The following is a 24,238-nucleotide window of genomic DNA, read 5'->3' as shown; positions in this document are numbered from 1 at the left end:
GTAAAGTAATCTCAGGGACATGTCAACAAGGTGGTGAATCAGTCTCTTGACATGTATCCTGGACATTCAAGGAACTATCCAAGGTGCTGAACTCATTTTGAGAATATGATTTGACACTTTAGGTAGCTCCTTAAAGTTTAGATTAAAACCTGGAGCAAATTGGGCCTCTCTGGCCAAAAAGCCATCAGTAACTATTTGAGAAGACCTTCAGAATGAGTATTTCCAAACATCTTTTATTTACTGTTAAAAAGATGATTTTGAAAAATGAATGCTGTTTTAATACACAAGCTTGTTTATTTCTAGTTAATCTTCATCACAATCAGGGGTTTAGGTTTCACTTTTCTGAATTTCGTTATAATGTTAGGCTCCAACATTACAATGTTAGGTGAGAAATAAAATATAATCATGAAATACAATACAATGCAATACAATACAAATATAATACAGGCAGTCCCTGGGTTATGAAAAAGTGGGTCCTGTAGTTTGTTCTTAAGCTGAATTTGTATGTAAGTCAGAACAGGTACATGTTTTTAAGTGCAACTCCATCCAAACACTTTTTAAAAGTTTTTGGATGGCATTGAGAGGGGTTAACATCTCTGTCAAGGTTCTTTTGCTGATTGTGCCCCTGTTCAGAAGATTCCACCTCAATTTCTGTTCCTGTGCTCATCGGATATTGAAAATTTCAGATTGTCTTGAAAACAAGGATTGGTGAGAAAGCTTCAGCAGGAGTGAATTTCCATTCTGAGGGGTAGATTTCCTCTCACTTCCTATTGTCTCACCCCCATTCTTAACTATGAGTTGCATGTAAGTTAGATGTTTGGAAGATGGGGACTTCCTGTACCAGATAGTATAATTTGGGATGTTGCTGAGGTCAAAATTCAAATCTGACCATGTAATGACCAAAATATCCCCAAGTAGCACAGTTCAACCCTCTGCCAAAAAAATATGGCAATTTTTGTGTTGTAGGAGAGCAAGGGGATCAGCTGAAACATGGCCAGCTACTCCTGTAGCTGGGTGCACAGCAAACCTGTCATATGCACCCCATCCAACTACAGAAAAATAGTCAGGTGCAGCCTAGCTAATTGGCCCACCTTTGAACAACATGAAATGGGATGGGGCGGTCAATGTTGTTTGCAAAGTGAGTTTTTTAGGGGAAGTATTAGAAATTGTAGCCACAGAGACATCACTATGTGATACATGTATGTTTCACAATGCAAGGTCTTTCCCATAACTTAATTATCCACCTAGTCCTTTTCCACGTTATGCAGGAAAATATTACAGCAATGTTCCATGTCCCAGGTTACTCTTCCGTTTTCCAGCCATAACACCAATGGAGAAAGAAATTGATTCCTTATATTCATCTGGCATAATGACCATGAACTCCTTATTATTCCACTTATATACTAAGGCGGTGGTTCTCAAACTGTGTTCCTCCAGATGTTTTGGACTTCAGCTCCTACAATTCCTAACAGCTGGTAAGCTGGCTGGGATTTCTGGGAGCTGAAGTCCAAAACACCTGGAGGAGCAGAGTTTGAGAAACACTGTACTAAGGTATTAAAGTGCTATCAAGGACATTCCGAATAAGGTGAAATATTTGAGGGAACAGAGGGATACCTTTAAAGACAGAAAAGAAATACCAACATGAGCAGCACATACAATTATATTTATATTTAAAATGCTGTACAGTAATGTGCAAATGAGTTTCAGGTGACTACGCTTTGCAATCATAATGGTAGATACTGAGGGGGGGGGGGGAAATTGTCTTGATGTCCATACCTCCCATCAACAATATTTTGATCTTCTACTAAAGAAATGAAGGCAAAAAGATGAGAAAAGCAGCTGCCAAAATTAAAGTAGCTTGACAAAAAAGTTCTTAAAGAGAGCTGCAAGAAAAATAGTCACAAATGATTTATTAGAAGATCAAGAAAGACAAAGAGTTCTATGTGGGGTTCTTCGGGCTTTCATGTAAAAATATATCATAAAAGAGGAGCAGAACAAGTTATATTTTCCAAAATCAGTTGGAGCCACAGAGCCACTTCAGGAAACAACGAAGTAAGTTGGCCTGAGTGCAGAGGTGGCTGGTGGCCCCCATGTCAGGAGGGCGGTAAAGCTAGGCTGGGTTTTAGTTTGAACTTTAAAGATGTTGAACCTTGCTTTCATGGCCGTTATAGGGTTGTTATAGGTTTTTCAGACTGTATGGCCATGTTCTAGAAGCATTCTCTCCAGACGTTTTACCTACATGAATGGCAGGCATCCTCAGAGGTTGTGAGTTCTGAGGATGCCTGCCATAGATGTAGGTAAAACATCAGGAGAGAATGCTTCTAGAACATGGCCACACAGCCTGAAAAGCCCAAAACAACCCAATTCTTAACCTGTTTGGGAGATAGGGCTGAATACCTTCCATGTTGGGATTACAGCCAAGAATGGATTCACTGCTTCATTTGCATGGAAGCCTTAAGTAGATTTATGTAGCTAGGAGACACAGGTGTCTCAGCTGAAATGCCAAAGCTGCCCAAGGACTGCCATGTGCTGGAAGAGGACCACATTTGTGTCCTACCAATGGGACCACTACACTGTGGGTGAACCAGTCTTCTTAGCAGTGGCACCTTCAGCAAGGAATGCCCTCCCCACAAAGGGCACTAGCCCTGGACTCATTCTGATACCATTCTCTTTTGAGCCTTTAGGATCTAATGATATTGTCCATTTTGACTTGTTTGGAAGAGTTGAACCTCCTTTACTATTTCATTTTTTAATTGTTTAGATTAATCATATTTGGATGAGGTCCTTATAGCCAATAAGATTTTTAAAAAAAGTAACGAACAAACAAAAGTATTCCTCTTATGTAGCAGATGGAAGTGCGTGGCCAAAGAGTCACATGCGGACAGCTTGCTGCTGCTGCTGCTGAAAAGAAGATCAGCATCCACGGCAGCTTGGACTGAACTAATCCCTGGCTGTAAGGGACATTTGAATAGGCTCTTTTTCCCTTCCCCTTCCATGCATTGTCAATTATGTATGCATTCTCCCCCTCAGCCATGAAAAAAAAAATCTCTAATACAGACCTTTCTACAACCTGGCAGCCTCTGGCTAAATCTGAGTACAGCTACTATTCTCCAGCCCGCATGGCTATTGTACAACCCTGGCTGAGACAATGGGAGTCAAAATCCTCTCTTGTGTACTCAGAAAGCATCAAGTTGACAAAGGCAGCTGTCATATATCTCAAGGGTCTTTCACACTATACAATTATAGCAATATGATCCCATGTGAGTTGGCATAGCAACATCCTATGGAAAAATAAGATTTTAGCTTAAGAAGGCACTGGAGCCCTCTGATTGAGAATTCTCGCCCTCTAAACTGCAAATCCCAGAATTAATTCTATTGGACAGAACCATGGCAATTAAAGTGGAATCACAGAATTATGACTGCGAAGTGTGCATGGATCCAAAGGGTGGTAATTTGCATACAAAACCTTGACCGCATGTGTGATCCATTCTTAATATATTCAGCGTGCTTCAACTAGAAATGAACTCAGTCCAAACCTAACAGTTCAAATCACAGATTCTAACATCTGACCTACAAGATTGAGTTTCTGAATCTATATTTAGTACATTAAAGATTAAAGAGGAACAATAACAGATTTGTTAGTCTGCAAGAGAAACTGCATCTGACAAAATTACGTCTTTCTACACAGAGCTAATAAAAGGCATAGGAGACCTGCCCTTATTTTTATCTGGTCTCCATGGTGATTGCTTTTCCATGAAAATATACAAAGCAGATTTTATATGGTAGGCATGGCAAGCAAACTATTGCCAATTAAGGTGAGTAAGAGAAAAGAAGAGATATACTAAGAAGGAACTAAAAGTAAGGTGCTAAAGCAAACATCTCTCAAATTTAAAAGAATTATCTTCAGTGCTATCCTTACAGAAATCGAGAAAATGCAATGAACATATTCTGCTGGCCATTGAGTGGGAGACAGGCAGCCGGCAAGGCACAGTTACATCATGTCTTGTGTATTACATCTTATTCATCTTATGTAGATTGCAAGCCTGAAAGCAAATTAACATTTTGTAAGCTGGTCTGAGTGCCAAGCTGGATTGTGTCCAGAGAAATGCAACTAAAATGATCAAGGGTCTGGAGAACAAGCCCTATGAGGAGCGGCTTAAAGAGCTGGGCATGTTTAGCCTGAAGAAGAGAAGGCTGAGAGGAGACATGATGGCCATGTATAAATATGTGAGAGGAAGTCATAAGGAGGAGGGAGCAAGCTTGTTTTCTGCTGCCCTGGAAACTAGGATACAGAACAATGGCTTCAAACTATGAGAAAGGAGATTCCATCTGAACATTGGGAAGAACTTCCTGACTGTGAGAGCTGTTCAGCAGTGGAATTCTCTGCCTCGGAGTGTGGTGGAGGCTCCTTCTTTGGAAGCTTTTAAACAGAGGCTGGATGGCCATCTGTCGGGGGTGCTTTGAATGCAAATTTCCTGCTTCTTGGCAGGAGGTTGGACTGGATGGCCGATTAGGTCTCTTCCAACTCTATGATTCTATAAAAAAAAATTTAAATCATGTTTTGCAGTGTGGATAACATTGCATTCTTTAGTCACTAGGTGGCACTAGACTTTTTGTATATCTGTGTGGACTCAGGTGTTGACTGCTGGCGGTATTATTATTTATTATTTATTTACTTTATTTATATACCGCTTTTCTCAGCCCTCAGGCGACTCAAAGCGGTGAACAACATTGATACAAAACATCACAAGACAAGTATAGGGCAATTAAAAACAATTGTAACATAAATTGTTGTGTTGTGTTCTTGTAGGAAATAAATTATAGTGTTGTTGTCTAGTTTACCAACCAGTGGATTGATAAGCTTTCCAAGTCCCTTGCTATGTTTATCCGTTGAAACCAGACCAAGTTTTCCCAGGGTGAAATGGGGGGCAAAGGGCTGTAACATACAGCCCTTTCCATCTACAAAGCCACTGTAAGACCTGAATGGGCGCAGTGGCAGCCTCCTGGGTTGCATGTGTTCCTGCTTGAAAATGGGCAATGGTGCCCAAAGTCTGAACAGGAAAGCATGTGCAGTAGGGGAAATGAGATGTTGTTTTCCCCCACTTTGCTAAAATAAATTAATAATTCATTTTCCCTTTGACAAATCAGGGGTTTGTAGTTTTCCATACTAAATCCACACACAGAGTATTTCCTGTCGCCATCCAGGTCTTTGAATAAAGACCTCTTCACATGTCTGGCAGTAAGAGGAGGTGGCACTCTGCTTCATTGTGAGGAAATCCTGCACCCCACGCCTCACCTTGCCTGCTGGAAGGGCAATCACATGGGGGAAGCATGGTGTGTGTGGCTTCCCCACATAGATTAGGCAACACGGGAAGCCTCCTGTGTTGCCTAGGCAGTGGCAAGACACCAGTTCCACCCTTTTGCACCCACAGAGCCAGATTGGGGCTAGATTGGCGTTTGTCGCCAAATCTAGCCCCGTATGATGAGGTCATAAGTAACAGAAGAAAAACTGCTTATTTGAGAAGGTTGGGTTCTCTGGAGTATTGTGGACAATTGCATGTTTGCACATATTTTGAACAGTTTAGAGTACAAATTTTCACGAGATTTTTGGCCTAGAAATTGTGTCATTTAAAAAAATGTGAGTAGTTCAGGGGGCTTTGGAGCAGTAATGAGGGCTTCTGGAGATGGAAAAGTGAGGTTCAGAAGTTGCATGCAGCGTGCAGCCCACACTTCCTTCATCTTGGCTCTAAGCATGTTGGGTAGGGGGAAACATCTTACAAAAGGGGGGGGGCAAAGGTTGTATGTAGCCCACAGCCCACATGTTCTTCACTTTTGCTATATACTACCATTTGAGATGGCTTACATCACCCTATATAAAGGATTTATTGGTTTTTAATACAGGGAAACAGCAACCTTGTTCTAATTCCCAGAATTTCTCACCATCGACTATGCCAGCTAGGTCTGCTGAGAATCATAATTAAGCATGTACCAAACAGTCCCTGTCTTTCTCAATCTGTTGCTATGCTAATCCATATGTGCTGGTATAATATTAATGCTTTATTGGAATGAATCCCCTGGCTTCCTCCCACCTTTGAGAAAAATTCCTGTGGGATGTTTCAGCAAGTACCTTCTCTCCGATCAAACTAGGTAGTCACGGGATGGTAGTATAAATTAGCAATACCCAGCAGGAGAGCCAAATCCATGTTCCAGTCACAAGCCACACTAATTAGCCAAGGAAAGAAGACCTCGGGCAAATATTGTGGTCAATTCAGTTCAGTTTTCTTTGGATGGTTTCTCTTTTTACACAAAAAAAGAAAGGGGGGGGGGTTTACCCAAAACACGCACACATACTTCAGAGAAGAAGAGGCTAGCCCTGCCAGGAGAAGTGCTAAAAATATCCCAGTCTGATAAAAGGGGGTCAGGACCTGAAGAGTAGCTAATGTGGTGTTGTAAGGTTACGTGCTTAGCATCGACAGCCTCCACAGTTTAAAATCTAGAGGACATGCCTCAATTAGATTATGAAATATAGGTCAGATGGAGAGAGCCTAGTAATTTATAATTGCCTCCACCGCACAGTACAGCCCTACAGGCAAGTGGTCTTAAATGCCCTCTCTCTTTTGACCTCCAGAATGTTTCCCTTGACACCAATTAGGCAAAAACAGAAATGCACCAGAACCTGATGGCTGGGGAAATTTGGTCTTTACAACTGTGCTCCACAAACAGTTAGCTTACCTAAGGTTTGAAACCAGAATTTGGAAATACTACTTTTTATATTATAGTTCTCAGAATCCTGAATGGCCCGGGGGGTAAGAAGATAGAGGGAGTTATACAGTCATCTCTCCACATTCACTGGGGTTAGGGTCACAGGACCACAGTGAAAATGAAACAACGTCAATAATGAAATTGCTATTTTTACTTCAGAGGACATCTCTTTTCAAATGTCTAGGTCTTCCAGCATGATTCAATGGTCAGCTTTCATTGGAAGCTGGACACAGAGTTGCTTTGGAGGTCCTAGGGATCACTAAAGAGTTGTCGTCTCTTGAAATCTCTAGGTCCTCCAGCATGACTGAAGGAAGTTGACCATAGAGTCATTCATACTGGAGGATGCCGAGAAGAGAGAAGATTTTAAATCAAATCCATGAATAATTCAAATAAAAAAAAGTCAAAGCCACAAATTTGGAGGATGACTGAAGTCAAAAAAACAAACAAAGCAACTCAATTCAGCTACTTTTGGCAGCGCTCTATGGCTAAACTAAAGTGGAACTGGAGTATGCTGCCACAGGGACAACATGGAAGGCTTCCAGTGTTGCATTGCCAACAATGGGGGGACACACTTCCACCCGTGGAATGGGGTTTGTGGTAAGTCGGATGATGCAAGGTGTGGGGTGACAGGTTCCTCACCCCCGACAGGCATTGCCAGATTTGCCACAATCTGTGGCAATTCCATTGGCCAATATGATGAGGTCCTTGGTAGGTTTCCATGGCTGAGAGGGACTTTGGATCCTTGTCTCCGGGCTCAAACAACTACATCAAATTTTTGGCCATTAATTTGGGTCTCACTAATTTCCTTGATCTAGGTGAAGGATAATAATGCAATTAATATTAAGTAATGAGGTGATACATTACAACATACTTACAAATTATACATATTACAGGAAGTTAGATCACAGAAAACTTTCTAAATGGTTTGACATTATATTGCACTTGCCAGTCTAGTACTGCATTAACAACAGCCAATTTGATATCAGTTTTATGATTGCCTATCTTATTTTTACTTGGATGCATTTTGAATAATTATACTCATATTATAAATCTATAAAGCACATATATGACATTACAAAATCAACAAGCAACATTATATTTCCATTTTATCTTTTTGCTATTCAATGTTCTGTATATTTACAGCTAGTTTTGGGTGGCTGCATTTGAGAAATTCCCAAATAAACATTGTTTGCTGCACCCCTTACACATATCCTCGCCTTTCACAATATTATTTACTATCATATTCATTTTTTATAAGATCCTGCCCCCTGCCAGCTCTTTCCTACTGTTTCCTAGCTGGCATCCCACTTTGAGGTCACAGAAATTTGCAACACTAACAGAACAGAAGGAAGCTTATAACACAGATATTTGCTGTAGAATATTATGGCAATAATTGTAGGAATGCGGTGATGAGCTACTCATCTCTCAGTAATAAAACTGAAAAGTGGTGCCCTAAATACATGCTATGGCTGTGCCAGTTGTACCTGAATGATATCCAGTTGGTGCGGATGCTTCCGTACAGACTCAGAAATAAAATGACAAAGTCATGACTGTAACCTGCGGCATGAACAGCATGCTACTTAAGTCCATTTTGGTGATTTGACATCACACAAAATTGCTTTTTTTCTAATGGCATCTGTTTTAGATGTCTGTTCTAATGGGAGTCATATCCTTGCATATTCAGTACTTTTTTGTTCTTTGATATACCAGGAAAATTGTGGAACACAGCTTCTAATCTTTCACCACTATTATGAGAGATCTAAGGGATAATCTCCCTAATGAATTAACTGTAAAGGAATATCAGTTTTGTGTGTGTGTGTGTGTGCACATGTGAGAAAAATATAGGTTGGATGCAGATTATTCATATTTAGAATAGACTCCGTTGACCCTCACACCTCTCAAAAAGTGTCTTCAAAAGCAGACCTGGTTAAAAAAAGAAGCAACTCAAATCTTTTAAATGAAAATAAAATCTGGGAGGTTAACAAGCTGTTACAGAGAGATTCTCATCCTCAAACAGGCAACATAATGACACATAACCAGGAGGTGACTAGAAGGCAAATCTTGTGAAAGCCTGCATGAAGCAGCATCATTCCAGCAGAACAGGTTGCAGACTTTTGAGCTTCCAGGTGGCCCTGGAAAGCTCTGCTTTGGATCAATGCAGAGAGGTTACGTCTGGCCTCCGGACTCTTAATAGGAGTGGCCTCGGAAATCAGCGTAAACCTCTTGCTGCTTAGCTGGAGGTGCATCTGTCTGTGTACGTTACGACAAAGAAACACATGACAGATTCCTTGTGGCTAGGCGACACAAGGACACACACACACATACGTAAAACTAGAAAAAGAATGGAAAGCAGACTGTGCATTTGCAAATATACATAGTCTGGCAAAAAAATTATCACTCAGCACTTCTAGGGTACATGTTTTGTGGTAAAGTTTGAATGCCACTCAAAACTAGATTTTAGGAGGAGAAAAGACATGCAGTTACAGCTGCTTGTTGATTAGGTTCCGATTAATACAGAGAAAGGATTCCCCGAAGTACAAGGGAAAGAGGCCACTATAAACAAAAGTATAATCCAATAATATAAACCATAATAATGTTTTTCATATATATGCTATAGTCATGGAATATTCAATGTACAAACAAAGTTTGTCAAAGTTCAAAGTATACTTAACAATGATTCAAAATACAAGCCTTTCAAAATACAAGTAACCAAATACAAGTAACCAAAATCTTCCTATATGGTAAAGGCAGATGATTCCTAAAGCAGAATCCAAAGGAATATGATCAATGTATTACAAACATAGAAGGCATCTCTCTAATAATCAAGGTTTGTGAGTCCTATATCATACAAAGTTCATGGAGGACTATGTACATCACAGATTATAATTCCAATCCAAAGTTTGTAAACCCTTTTTTAACCCAAAGTTTATAAATGACCCATTTCGATTCTGTAGAGTCTTCCTCAGGCAGTAGTTTGTGAAAGTACAGAAATCATAGAATAGTTGATAGTCTTTCCAATATAGGAAGATTTTTGTTAAGAGACACGTATTTTGAATCATGTTAAGTATACTTTGAACTTTGGCAAGCTTTGTTTGTCCATTGAACATTCTATGACTGTAGCATATATATGAAGAACATTCTTATGGTTTATATTATTGGATTATACTTTAGACTCCAAAATAGACAATGCAATATCATCATCATCATCATCATCATCAATAATAATAATAATAATAATAATCATAATCATCATCTTTATTTATAACCTGACCTCTCTCCCCGAAAGGACTCAGGGCAGTTTACAGAAATATCAAAAATGGTAAATATTCAATGCCCAAAACCAGATAAACAACAATCAAAGCAAAACATGAAATAAAATAAACTCAATATTACTTATAAACAGCCAAAGTTAAGGTTTAATCTAAATAAATATAATATATACAAGGAGTCAAGTCAAGTAAAGTACTATACATTAAAAACATAATATAATATATCACGTCAGCAGGCTAAGGAAGTATCCCATGTCAAGGCTTGGATATATGTAAAGGGTGCTACAAGCAATGTTTATTTTGGGAATTTCTCAAATACAACCATCGAAAACTAGATGTAATTATTGAGATCTTAGGAGAAGAAGAGAATGGAAATGGTGTCACTGCTGCTTGGTTAGACTATGCAAAACTATCAACAAGCAATGCTATATGTATATTGGGAAATTTATCGTATCCCACTATTCCAATTCAGATAGAGTATTCAAGGCTACCAAGAGCCCCAGTTTATATACCAATCATGCAAATTTGAGATAGCTTTAGTTTGCTTGAGCATAAAAAGGCATAAAATAATCTAGTAACACCTTTGAAATTAACTGGGACAAGACGTTTCTAGAATAAGCAATCCATTACATCAGAAAGTTTTAAGGCAGGCATTTATTCTATCCTCTGAAAACCATTATTGGATTCCTTATTACAGTTGAAGAATTCAGATTATGAGGCGTCTCTAAACATCAAGGGGGAAATGTGCTGGACTCCAAGTTTTAAATAATTAATTGGTTATAATTGTGTTGTCGAAGGCTTTCCTGGCCAGAATCACTGGGATGCTGTGAGTTTTCCAGGCTGTATGGCCATGTTTCAGAAGCATTCCTTCCTGACATTTCACCCACATCTATGGCAGGCATCCTCAGAGGTTGTGAGGTCTGTTGGATACTAGGAAAATGGGGTTTATATAGCCGAGGATGTCTGCCATAGATGTGGGTGAAGCATCAGGAGAGAATGCTTCTGGAACATGGCCATACAGCCCTGTAAACTCACAGCAACTTATTGGTTATAATTATTTCCAATTTGAATCCATTAGAATAGTACATATTTTGCACAATAATATTACTGTGCAAAACATGTACTATTATAAAACTTAGCATGGCCTCGGTATGTATTGCTACACTTAGTATCTGAGTGATGAATCAGCCTGGGAGGCATATCACTTGGTCAAGCTCATTTATAGACAAATGAGATGACAGATCATAATTGCATTAAACTGAGATCTTAACTACACTAATAAATATTCCTACATATTTTTTCTTCTATTATAAATAAAATATTATCTCTGTGTTGAATGTAGATTCCTCCATTCCTCATTTTATTCAGTCCTGGAAAAGTTGAGTCTGTGGTATAGAAATGTATACGATTCTTTATGTTGTTGTTGTATGCCTTTTCAAGTTATTACTGACTTATGGCGACCCTATCACAGGGAAAATTTGTTTAGAACGGAGTTGCTGTTGCCTTTCTTTGAAGATGAGATAGTGTGGCTTGCCCAAGCTTTCCTGAGTAATAATCAAATGCTCAGACCACTATGCCATGCTGGCAGTTAAATAGAATAATGTAGTATATTTGAACATGAACACACAGGCCAGTATTCTATCAAGCTTATATTTTTCCAAATTGCGTCAGAGGTACATTCATATCATTGCACTCATACAAATAACATGAATAACATGTATAAATATGTGAGAGGAAGCCACAGGGAGGAGGAAGCAAGCTTGTTTTCTGCTTCCCTGGAGACTAGGACGCGGAACAATGGCTTCAAACTACAAGAGAGGAGATTCCATCTGAACATGAGGAAGAACTTCCTGACTGTGAGAGCCGTTCATCAGTGGAACTCTCTGCCCCGGAGTGTGGTGGAGGCTCCTTCTTTGGAAGCTTTTAAACAGAGGCTGGATGGCCATCTGTCAGGGGTGATTTGAATGCAATATTCCTGCTTCTTGGCAGGGGGTTGGACTGGATGGCCCATGAGGTCTCTTCCAACTCTTTGATTCTATGATTCTATGATTCTATGAATTCCTCTTCAGAACCCTTTTCCCCTTACTGATTCCAGTGGTTCTCAACCTATGGGTCCCCAGATGTTTTGGCCTTCAACTCCCAGAAACCCCAACATCTGGTAAACTGGCTGGGATTTCTGGGAGCTGTAGGCCAAAACACTCAGGGACCCACAGGTTGAGAAGAACCACTGAATTAGACTAAATGCCAAGTTCCAGGACTAAATATTTTATCTTTTTTTTTTCATTTATAGTATAGATAACTAATCATGCTGCCTATATTAAAATTGCTTTGAGTAAAAACTTAAGGTTATTAGCAACACATTTTTGGTGTATTACATTCACACATTTGAAAGGAATTGGGCAACGTAGAAGGATTTAAGCTTATATTCACACCAGACAGTTACAACACTATGATTCCACCTCTAACTACAAATTTTAGAGTTTTAGGATGTTGCCATGGCATCTGAAGTGGTGTAATGGTGATGCAGTGAAAGGCCCTTAAGAAAGAACCAGCATGTGCAGAAGGGTTAGGACTTTGAGCAATTCATTCCAAATTATTGTTTTGATTTATTTTGCAATGTAATTCATTGTCCCATTGTGTTCAGTAGGGCTTATGTTCAGATAAATGCACATAGGATTGCCTTTTTAAGCATCCCTAAGACAATTACAGGTCATTATAAGACAATGTTGTACAGTATTGCTTTGCAACAAGTCATTTTGGTCCTGGCAATGAATTAGAGCACATTTACACTAAAGTTTCCTGCAGGAGGAAAAATATCCTTCATGCAAGATATAGCAATAGTTAATGCATGGCACTATAAAGCTCCATTAATAATAAATGAATTAAACGGAGGAGGAAAGCTAAGAAAGGGTTCCTCTCTGAGCTGCGTGCCGAATTGAAAAGAACTTCTAAGCAGGTTACTCCAAAGAACAAGATAATTGCTCCCAGCTTATGTGAATGACCTGACAGTACCTCTTGGGATGCTAAGTTAAACTGATTATCTTTATATAAAGGAATGGATGGGAATTATACAAAAAAATTGAATCACTATAATAAAGGACTAGCATGCCAAGGAAGAAATGTGAGGTATAAGGCACTATGGACATAAATAATAGAACAAGAATATATGTGCAGGAATTACAGCATTTAGGAGCACAGAATAACCATTCATCTATTCTTCAAACAGTCAAACACATTGGTAAGCAAACACATTGCTAGAGAAAGCGTCAGAATAAGCACAGGAAATTTCCGCATCCAAATTGTTTGACAGACCATGACATTTGTTCCTAATAAAGGAAGCAAAGCAAAGAATGTTAAGATGTCAGATAATTAAGGAACATAATGTTCAAAGGAATGAAAAGCAAAGACAAGACATCCCCCTGCCGCCAAATATTATATTCATCTATATTAAATGATACAGCAATTTATGCTTTAAGAGAATTCTTGGTAAATCAGAAAGAGAGAGATTCCAACTGTATGAAGTTTAATTCTGTGATCTGTAAAATATATGTGCCATCTTGGTTTAGCTATACTTCAGTCAAGAATACTAAAAATTATACAAAGTACAAAACTTGTTATTATTCTAGAATAAAATGGACCTCCCCCATACATTTATTTTAATTTCTGAAAATATGAGATCTAGATCTGAATAAGAAAATGTGTTATTGTAGGGATTGGAAGAGTACAAATCTAGATCTACCAATAGCTGCCTTGAGTCACCTTCGGGTTCGAGAAAGGTGGGATAGAAATATCATAAATAAATAAAAATAATATTTTTTTGCAATGGAACATCAAAGATTTCTGAATCCCACTTGTTTAACATTATCAGCTAGCTGGAATTGCCCTCCCTGGTGTGCAACAGGAGAGAAATAAGGTTCAACACTGTGAAAGCCATCCACTGCATGGCTACCAGCCACCTCCCAGTAGACTCAAATCAAGGAAAAGTTTCATGAGAACTACCACTCCTCTTAATGTTCCTTCTGCAACAGCAAGAATATCCCTTTGGGCAGAAAAATTAGGCAATTCCAACTGGATGCCCCAACCCCCCCCCCCCTCCCATGAGGGTCTTCCTCCAGGGGCAAACCAGGAATGGGCAACTTGGAAGTCCCTGAACAAACTCAGAAGTGGTGTCGGGAGATTCAAAGACAATGTGGCTAAATGGCACTACCTAGAAGAACCCTCCTCCTTGTGTGACTTCGGAGCAGAACAAACAACTCAGCACATGTATGCCTTCCCACAATGTCCTGCCTCATGTACAGAGGAAGAACTGCTTCAAGCTACAGACAATATGGTTGTCATTGCCTGGTTTTGGTATAAAACTATTCATCCACTTGTTTTATACTAATTTATGTATGTAATGCTTTTGACACGAAATAAAATAAAAGCCAGAAAATAAGAACACAAAATAGGGCCAAATCCATGGAACTCTCTTCCAAGGGAAGCAAGAATGGCATCCCGCCTTGAGGTATCCCTCTTGACAGGAAAGGATTTGTTTGTATTGTGACTTTTCTGGTCTGTAAAAAAAAGAATTTGAGGAAGATGTTTTGTTTTAACTGTGCTGTTCCTTTAAACTGCTCTTTGAATTATTTTAACTATGTTTACTTTTTAAAATAGTTAGTTTCATTCCATTATAACATTGCATGTTTAAATTATATTTAATTTGTAGGCCAGCTTCATGAATCCCAGCTCTGGGGGAAAATGAGGTATCAAGCATAATAACAATAACTACAAAAATTCCCAAACCCACAGGCAACCCGTATTACCTTCCATAACTGAAGACAGCTCAGGATAATACGGAATGATTCCTCTGAGAACAAACACATCAAGATTTTATAGGGCTGACTAATAAAGCTGGCATAAGTGGCAGTGACCGTGGGAAGTAAGAATGGCTATGGGTGCAGCCATGTTTGTGTGTGTTTATGAGTGTGTGTGTTTGTGTAAGAAGCAGAGAAAGCCATGGCTCCCTGGAGAGAAAGCTACACTGTGGTCTCCATAGGTTTCTCTTTCTTCCATCAGTCACTGCTGTGCAACATTGCAAGAAACCACACTATACCAATTTAACAGAGTATCCAAATTCTGTAAAGCACCAACAGGGTTCCAAATCCATCATTTAATTCTGTCAAGCTTCATTTATATCTGCTAATTAAAAAAAACAGAATGGCACAGGAATTCGATTTTTCTAGCAGAAACAAAATGTTGTATAAGCCATTATTTTGGTTTGGTTTTTTAAAAATTTTGTACCAACCTCTGGTTGGTGGTTCTTGGAGCGCTAATAAAAAGCAAAGTAGATTTGCCTCCCCCAGTTTTAATTGTTCTGCCTTCGACCAAGATTTTGTGATTGGTTTCATAGAAGCCTTTCATGATTATCAAACAGGTCCTGCAGAATCTTGGGAAAAGAAAACTTTCTAGAAACTAACGTGAAAGAGAACACACGTGCCGCCAGACATCCCAACTAGCCTTGGGCTAATGATAAATTGGGAGATCATTCATGCAGCTCTGCAGATCCTCTTAATAGTATCTCTGTTTTTAAAGATCTTGACCACAATCCAAAGAGCTGTCCAACTAGTCAGTCCCACAAGTCCGCAGATCTCTTGTTTTCCATAGCAAGGTGCTTTTGAAAATCAGTGGAGCTCAAAAGCAGCTTGTGTTATGGCACGAAAACCTTGCTTTTTGGACCTAGTGTGGTGTGGTGTAGACACAGACAACTCTGTAGATCATTGTCTGTAAATTCTCTTTTAATCTCAAATCTCATTATAGACATTTGCCATTTGCCTGTACACACAACTATTTTAAAAGGAAAAGCAACTGTGATGAGTTCAAGGGGCACTTTTCTGACACTGGAACGAAGTGCCAAAAATGTCTTCCCCAAAGGGATGAGAAGTTTGCTTTTGCTTTTTGGCAAAACAATATTCTAGATTATTTTAATCAGTGCACAAGCTACTTGCAATCTCTTTATAAATTGAATTTGGTTTCAATGAGGAACTAAAAAATTTGATCTGAATTTGATGAGAGTCCGAAGGAAGTTAAGCCACAAAATCTGTTTTGGGGGCCAGACGCACACATTGCAGGAGAAAGTTGGCATCTTACAAGGGCAAACCTTTCCTTTGACTCAAGCAAAATTAACCTGGGCCCATGATGGAACAGAGAGGACAAAGCATTCAAAGGCTCAAAGACATGAGCAGTGCTTACCTTTAAGCCAGAAAAGAAGGCACAGAACCACACTTCTGAGCTTGGGATGCATCTTTGTTTTCCTTTGCCTTTCCACAATGGCTACTTAGTGTGTGGCACTGCTTTCTGCAAAGAGCTATGATTACCTTAAGCACAGTCTCATTAAGCATCTTACTCTCTCGTTTAGCTCTTAGAGGGTTTACCCAAGACAGGCGCTACTTTACTACAGTCAGCTAAGCTCAATTTTGAAGGAATTGTCAAGGGTATTATTTTTTTTAAAGAAACAAACCCCAAACATTATATATTTTTGCATACATACACCTGTAGCTTTTATCATTCTGGCGCCTTCCTTTAGAAACAAATACTATTCAGATGAAGATATGCATAAGAGCTGAATTTTATGTGCTGTGCTGAGAAGCCTAATGCCTGATAATAAATTGCAACCTAGGTGCTGATCAAAGAGCCAAATTTTAGAATGATTGCAGAATTTGACATAATTGTTGCATAATTGTTCTTTATTCCAAAGGCACAAAGAACTGGCTTAAATTTATATGGTTTCTCATCCTGAAATCTCAGGAGAACAATGTGAGAACTATATGACAACAATAGCCTTTAACAATGACACTCATCTTCCTCATTTCGCATGTATCCTTCTCCTTAGCTTGGTATATCACACACATCCAGGTATCTTAGGGCTCTTCCAGATAGGCCCTCTATCCCGGGATCTGATCCCAGATTGTCTGCTTTAAACTGGATTAAATTGGATCTGCACTGCCAGATAATCTGCGATAAACAGATTTAGGGAATTTCACAAATTCAGATACCTTATTTGATTTGAGAAAAAAAACTTTATCTTTGAATGAAAGCCAGTATAGTGTAATAGTTTGAGCATTGGACCATGACTCTGGAGACCAGCATGGAAACCCACTGGTGACCTAGAACAAATCACAGTTTCTTGGCCTCAGAGGAAGGTCACTGTTAACTTCTTCAGAAGAAACCTTGCCAAGAAAACACCTAATACACTCTTTAGGATCATCATAAGTCAGAAATAACATGAAGACACACAATGATGATGATGATGACGACGACGACGATGATGACGACGACAACAACAACAACAACGGAGCTTAGCATGTTCAGATTGGAGAAGAGAAGGCAGAGGGTGAAATGGTCACACTCTTAACTATCTCAAGTGCTGCTACAGAGAGGAGATGTCAGGACTGCCCCTCAGGACAGGACCAGGTCCAATGGTTTGAAGTTGCAGGAGATAGACCATTAGAAGGAACATATTTACAGGAAGAGCAATTTGGTAATGGAGCTTATTGCTTAGAGAGGCAATGGGGTCTCCTTCTCTGGATGTCTTCAGAAATACACTGGACAGCTACCTGAGGGACATGGTTTAGCTGGAGATCCTCTATTGAGCAAGACACTGGACCCAGTGCCCATAAGATCCTTTATAATTCTGTGATTCTATTAAACGTCTTTGAGTCTATAGTGCATTCTTCTTTATATTTCATTCACACACACACAAATAATGTAAATAAGATCTCTTCTGGGGTCATGGAAACACAACGAGTTAAACCACCAGCTGCAGAAAATCTTGCCAAACAGAAGGTTGGCAGTTCAAAGCCATGAGTCAGGATGAGCTCCCGCCATCAGCCCTAGCTTCTGCCTACCTAGCAGTTAGAAATCAATAATGTGAGCAGATCAATAGGTACCACTTTGGCGTGGAGGAAAAAGGAGACCATGCAGACATGACAGCAATTCGATCAGGAAGGCGTCCATGGACAAAAGGCTCCTCAGCATGGAAAACAGAACAAAAGCACCTCCCCATGGCCGGAGTTGAGCACAGCCTCCAGATACCTCCAGAGATGAAAAGGGGGAATACTTTTCCTCTGTCTGTGTACTTTTTGTCTTTGTTGTTAATTGTATAATAGCATTGAATGTTTGCCATATCTGTATTCTGTAATCCGCTGTGAATCTCCTCGGGGAGATAGAGTGGAATATAAATAAGTATATTATTATTTATATTATTACTATTCTAAATCAGACCCATGGCCCACTTAGTTCAACCAACCAATTCATTATGTTAATCTCAAAACTAGGGCACAACAGCACCTTCTGGCTTTTCAGCAAATGATACTGAGAGACACATTGCTTTCCAAACTGGAGGTAATAAATTGCCATCTTGATCAGCAGCCACTGAATTTGCCCAATCCCCTTTTAAAGATGGTGATCAAGTCACTATATTTTGCAGTACATTCCTTGGTTTCACTGTCATTATGTGAAAAAGCATTTCCTCTTATCTGCAAATCCTCCGTCTCCAGCCACCCACCTTCACTGAATGACCTCAGGTTTCAGTATTATGACAAAGTGAGAAAAACAACTTCTTATCCATTTTCTTTATGCCCTTATTATGTCTTCCCTTTACATTCTTTTTAAAATAGCTGAAGCAGTGCTGAACTATAATCTTGCCTTGCAGGAATACTTACAAGACAGTTTATTACAGAAGGATAACACCTGGGATTAGTAATAACTTCATGTCGAAGTGGGCATCATGCAGTCCTTATGATTGCAACCTCAATAATTCCTCACTATTGGCAAGACTGGGCTGGGCTGGGCTACTAGAAGCTGTGAACCAATAGTTGTTGTCTGTCAGGCCTTAATTCCTTGGGTCACTGATGGTCTATTGTGAATTAAGCCAGTCTAGCTTGGCACCCTATTCTGACAGTAGGCAGCCACATGCCCAAGGGAAACCCATAAAGCTCCTGTGGATGTTTATTCAGAAATGAATATGCCTTTCCCTGTGCAAACTGGGCAAAATTGTGCTGTGCATTGATTACCTCTCTCTTGGGGTTGGGGACCAATGGTGTGGCTCTCCAGATGTTGTCAAACTGACAAGGGAGTTGAATTTCAGCCATGGCTGCATAAAGGTGAATTTAGAGCCATTGCATGAAGGAGAGGGTTAGGGTTAGGGTCCCTTCTGCACAGGTGTGAACTGTTCTAGGAACAATGTTATAAATAAATGAAACACAAAATAGAATAGGCACAAAATCTTCATATGTGAACCTACTGGCAACTTCAGTGATATCTCAGGGTGCATCTACACTGTAGAATGAATGCCGTTTGACACCACTTTAAATGCCATGGCATGGCAGAATGCACGAGCAGTCTTTGGCAGAGAAGGCGAAGAAGCTTGTAAAACTACAATGCAAAAATAGAGAATGGGGGACGCCTGGCTTGACAGCAATATGTATGAAAAAGATCTTGGAGTCCTCATGGACAAGTAGTTAAACATGAGCCAACAATGTCATGCGGAAGCTTAAAAAGCCAATGGGATTTTGGCCTGCATAAATAGGAGCATAGTGTCTAGATCCAGGGATGTCATGCTACCCCTCTATTCTGCCTTGGTCAGGTACTGTGTCCAATTCTGGGCACCGCAATCGAAGGGAGATGTTGACAAGCTGGAATGTGTCCAGAGGAGGGTGACTAAAATGATCAAGGGTCTGGAGAGCAAGTCATATGAGGAGCAGTTGAAAGAGATGGGCATGTTTAGCCTGCAGAAGAGAAGGCTGAGAGGAGACATGATGGCCATGAATAAATAATTGAGGGGAAGTCATAGGGAGGAGGGAGCAAGCTTGTCTTCAGCTCCTCTGGAGACTAGAATGTGGAACAATGGCTTCAAACAACAGGAAAGGAGATTCCACTTGAACATGAGGAAGAACTTTGTGACTGTCTACTTCATCACACTAGAGAATGAATCCACTTTAAATCTGGTTTCTGCCTCCTACAGAATTCTGGGATTTGTAGTTTAGTGAGGCTCCTGAATGCTCCTCCCTAAACTACAAACCCCAGAATTCTGCAGGAGGCAGGACTGGATTTAAAGTGGATTCATTCTCTAGTGTGATGAGAGCTGTTCAGCAGGGGAACTCTCTGCCCCAGATTGTGGTGGGGGCTCCTTCTTTGGAGGCTTTTAAGCAGAGGCTGGGTGGCCATCTGTCGGGGGTGCTTTGAATGTGACTTTCCAGCTTCTTGTTAGGGGGTTGGTCTGAATGGCCCACGAGGTCTCTTCCATCTCTATGAACTCCCAGGATTCCATAATTTTGAGCCATGGCAATTCAAGTGGTATCAAATGGCATTCATTCTGCAGCGTTGATGCACACTAAGTCCAACATCCTAGCCATTGTGCTGTCTTTGGCTGTCTGTTTTTAGGACAGCAAAATAAAAATAACCCCGCCAACAAATCTCCGCATGATCTGCAACACTCAGTGACCCTGCTCCCTGTTCCAGGAATAGATGTGGATTGAATGGAAGAGGGAACACCCTGCAGAGCACAAAGGCGTGGGTGGCTGGTGCATTGATGCAGGGTTGGAGAAGCAGAGAAGATGATGAAGATTTGGAAGATGAAGAGAGGGCGAGGAGGAGGGTGATGGTGGGGGTTAGTTTCTTGATCTCCCCCTCCCATTTTCCTGCTTCTTCTGCTGCCTTTTCTGCTGCACAGTTTTGGGGTGCGTGGGAGGCATCAACTGCATCACCATAGAAGTTGCCAGTGCCTCTCTCTGATGCTTGGAAAGCCTTGCTCCGTTCCCCCCTCCCTTTCTTTCTTTCTTCCTCCCTCCTTCCTTCTTTTTCTTTTTCTCTTCCCACCTCCAACTCTTTCTCTCCTCCTCCTCCTCCTCCTCCTCCTCCTCTGCCAGCCTTGCACACCCCAGTGTTTCTTTTTAAAACCCGATTTCCTTGGCAACCCGGGAAAAGAAACACGTGCCCCCCTCCACCTCTCCAAAGAAGCAGGAGTCTCCTGGTGTGCCACTCTTCAGGGGGCCCTCCAGTGATGCTGAAGGAATACAACACAGTGAATCAATATAATCACCCGTATTATTATACAGAATATAATATCACACAAGTGTATCATAAACATGGAATACATGTGTTGTCGAAAGCTGGAATCACTGGGTTGCTGTGAGTTTTGCTTCTGAAGCAACGCCATACAGCCTGGAAAACTCACAGCAACCCATAGGATATATGTCTGTTTGAGATTGCATATTACACACAGTTTTGAAACTGCAATACATCTCTCTCTATACACAGGGCATTCTCCTAAAACAGAAAAACCCTCAATCTGTCTGTCTGTCTGTCTGTCTGTCTGTCTGTCTATCTGTCTATCTGTCTATCTGGTTACATTTTTAGGGGAAAAGGCAACAAAAAAGATCCATAATTATAATCTTATGAATACAAAGGAAATGGAGGCACCTTTAACAATGTGTTGTCAAAGGCTTTCATGGCCGGAATCCCTGGGTTGTATGGCCATGTTCCAGAAGCATTCTCTCCTGAGGTTTCTCCCACATCTATGGCATGCATACTCAGAGGTTGTGAGGTCTGCTGTAAACTAGGCAAAGAAGCCATTGAGATGCACAAGCATGTGGACAATTTCAACAAAAAGGAGAAAAACATGAAAATGAATAAAACCTTGTTATTAGTATTATTATTTTTTTTTTAAAAAGCCCTCTAAAAATCAGGACAGTAAATAAAGAGCAACACTCAGAAAACAGGGGCATTCCAGACAGGAAAAATTAGGGCCAGTGAACACTTCCCAACAAATGATCCCCCAAGCAGGAAGCAGCCAGGCTTTGAAGCTGCAGGGCTATTAAATGCTAATCAAGGTGGCCAATTGCAATATTCACACTTGCCTCAAACAGACAAGAGTTCTTTATCTCCTGGACATTCCACAGATATATAAACCACGCTTAATTTCGAACAGACCTCACAACCTCTGAGGATGACTACCATAGATATGGGTAAAACGTCAGGACATAATGCTTCTGGAACAGCCTGGAAAACTCACAGCAACAGTTTATAATTCTGGATCTTTTTTGCCTTCCCCTCTCAAAACATGTAAACACTCAGTAACAGATTACAAAACTTAATCTTTATTGCAATTCCCCCCTCAATGTAAACAACTTTAAGAGTAAAATTTTGAATCTTCCTTTATTGCTCCACCCAAATGGATACACCCTTAACAAGTTATTTTTAAATGTATACATCCTTAATAGGATGCAAGATTCCCATTATAGAAAAGTGTTGCCAAATTCCTGGATAAGGTTTACAAACCTTCTTCAGCAATTGCTGTTCTGGGAAGACCATTTGACATGAAATTGTCATTTAAGATGAAATTCCTAAAGGCAAAGGTTTCCCCCTGACATTAAGTCTAGTCATATCTGACTCTGGGGGGTGATACTCATCTCCATTTATATGCTGAAGAGCCAGTGTCGTCCGTAGACACCTCCAAGGTCATGAGAACAGCATGGCTGCATATGGAGCGCTGTTAACTTCCCGCCGGAGCAGTACCTATTGATCTACTCACATTTGTATGCTTTCAAACTGCTAGGTTGGCAGAAGCTGGGGCCAACAACGAGAGTTCACCCCACTCCACAGATTTGAACAGCCGATTTTTCGGTCAGCAAGTTCCGCAGCTCAGTGGTTTAACCCACTGCACCACCGCAACCCCTTATGAAATCCCTAACTCTGATTAAAATCAAGATGACAACCTTTATTTTTCAATATCACCATAGTTCCTTAGCCTCCCAGTAATCATCATAGCTATTATTGCTGGTGAAAAGATGAACAGGACACATTTGGGGCAGAGAGACATCCTGGGGGAAAAAACTGTCAGGCCATCAAATGCTAATCAAGGTGGCCAACTAAAAGAGTCACACCTATCTCCAACAGACAAGAGTTCTTTCTCCCACCCTGTTCCTTCCACAGATATATAAACCCAATTTTCCTAGTTTCCAGCAGACCTCACAACCTCAGAGGATGCCTGCCATAGATGCAGGTGAAACGTCAGGAGAGAATGCTTCTGTAACATGCCCATACAGCTCGAAAAACCTACAACAATCCCAGGGATCATTTTATTGAATCCTGGGCTGCATCTACACTGTACCCTGTTGGGCACCACTTTAACTCCCAAGGCTCATGCTCAATTGATCCTTGGGAGTTGTGGTTCAACAAAGGCTTGTTCAACAAAGGCTTGTGAAGAAGGCTTGTCTTTAGCCTTCACCAAACTACAAATCCCATGAAACATAATATATATACCCTGGGGATCCATGGTGCCTCTGAGCATGTGCAGAGTGTTTTCCCCCCAGCCCCATTCCTAACGAATTGCCATATTTGGAATAACCTCCCTTTCCAAACTTCTGTCGCACAATATTATGTTATTTCTTTAATTGGAAGAGGATTTCTGGAGAAGGGCAAAGGCAGAACTGTTGACAGCCAGAAAGCCCCAGATAATGTGATTCAATAGGGAGTTTGCAGCAGGCATTTCTATCTGGTGCGGTGCAGCCCTTTAATGTGAGCTGTCGCTTTGTTTCTTGTGCATTGCAGGAAGGAGGGGTTTGGGCAGCTTCTAAACCGAAATCCCTGCTTTTGGGATGATCCCGCTTTTAGAGAAAATGAAGGGGACTAAAAATAAAAACCAACCCCGGGTGGTTCCACTGGGGCTCGAACCCAGGTCCTTCTGCGTGTAAAGCAGACGTGATAACCACTACACTATGGAACCCTCACGCCCATTCTGCCCTCCGCCAGAGTTCTTGCCTTGCAGCTGAAGCGCTTCCTGATTCAGTACTTCCGGCTTCTTGACAGTGCACCACATCAAAGGGGCTGCAAAGGAGAAGGGCAATAAAAGGCTTTTCCCCCCCTGTGGCAACCATAAATAATCGCAGAGGGGCAGAGCTGCTTGTTAAAGCCCTGGGCTCCAATATTAGGTCTCACCTCCCTTTTCCCCAATAGGGGGTGTATACACACTGTGGAATTAACTCAGTTTGACACCACTTTAACCTGCTATGGCTCAATGCTATGGGATTTGTAGTTTGGTCAGGCACCAGCCCTTTATTTGGTAGACAAAACTAAAGACGGAGTTGTTGTGAGTTTTCTGGCCTGTATGACCATGTTCCAGAAGCATTCTCTCCTGATGTTTCTTCTGCATCTATGGCAGGCATCCTCAG

The 24,238-nt window shown here is 40.6% G+C and overlaps 1 protein-coding gene and 1 non-coding gene across 2 annotated transcripts in view; both read right to left on the bottom strand.

Annotated features, from left to right (window-relative positions):
* Window positions 1–16,423, bottom strand: part of RS1 (retinoschisin 1) — a 31,357-nt gene extending 14,934 nt beyond the window's left edge. The window contains exon 1 of the mRNA XM_060770057.2: window positions 16,260–16,423. Within this exon, the coding sequence (XP_060626040.1) occupies window positions 16,260–16,311 (52 nt within the window). The 5' untranslated portion in view covers window positions 16,312–16,423. The remainder of the gene's footprint in view (window positions 1–16,259) is intronic.
* Window positions 16,424–23,720: 7,297 nt separating this feature from the next.
* TRNAV-UAC (transfer RNA valine (anticodon UAC)) lies at window positions 23,721–23,793 on the bottom strand. The gene has a single exon. It is a non-coding gene; the product is annotated as a tRNA-Val (tRNA).
* Between the last annotated feature and the right edge of the window lie 445 nt (window positions 23,794–24,238).

The sequence above is a fragment of the Anolis sagrei genome, chromosome 3, assembly GCF_037176765.1.
Source record: "Anolis sagrei isolate rAnoSag1 chromosome 3, rAnoSag1.mat, whole genome shotgun sequence".
NCBI lineage: Eukaryota > Metazoa > Chordata > Lepidosauria > Squamata > Dactyloidae > Anolis > Anolis sagrei.
The sequence above is the reverse complement of the archived record's forward strand: the minus strand, read 5'-3'. Positions and strand labels throughout refer to the sequence as shown.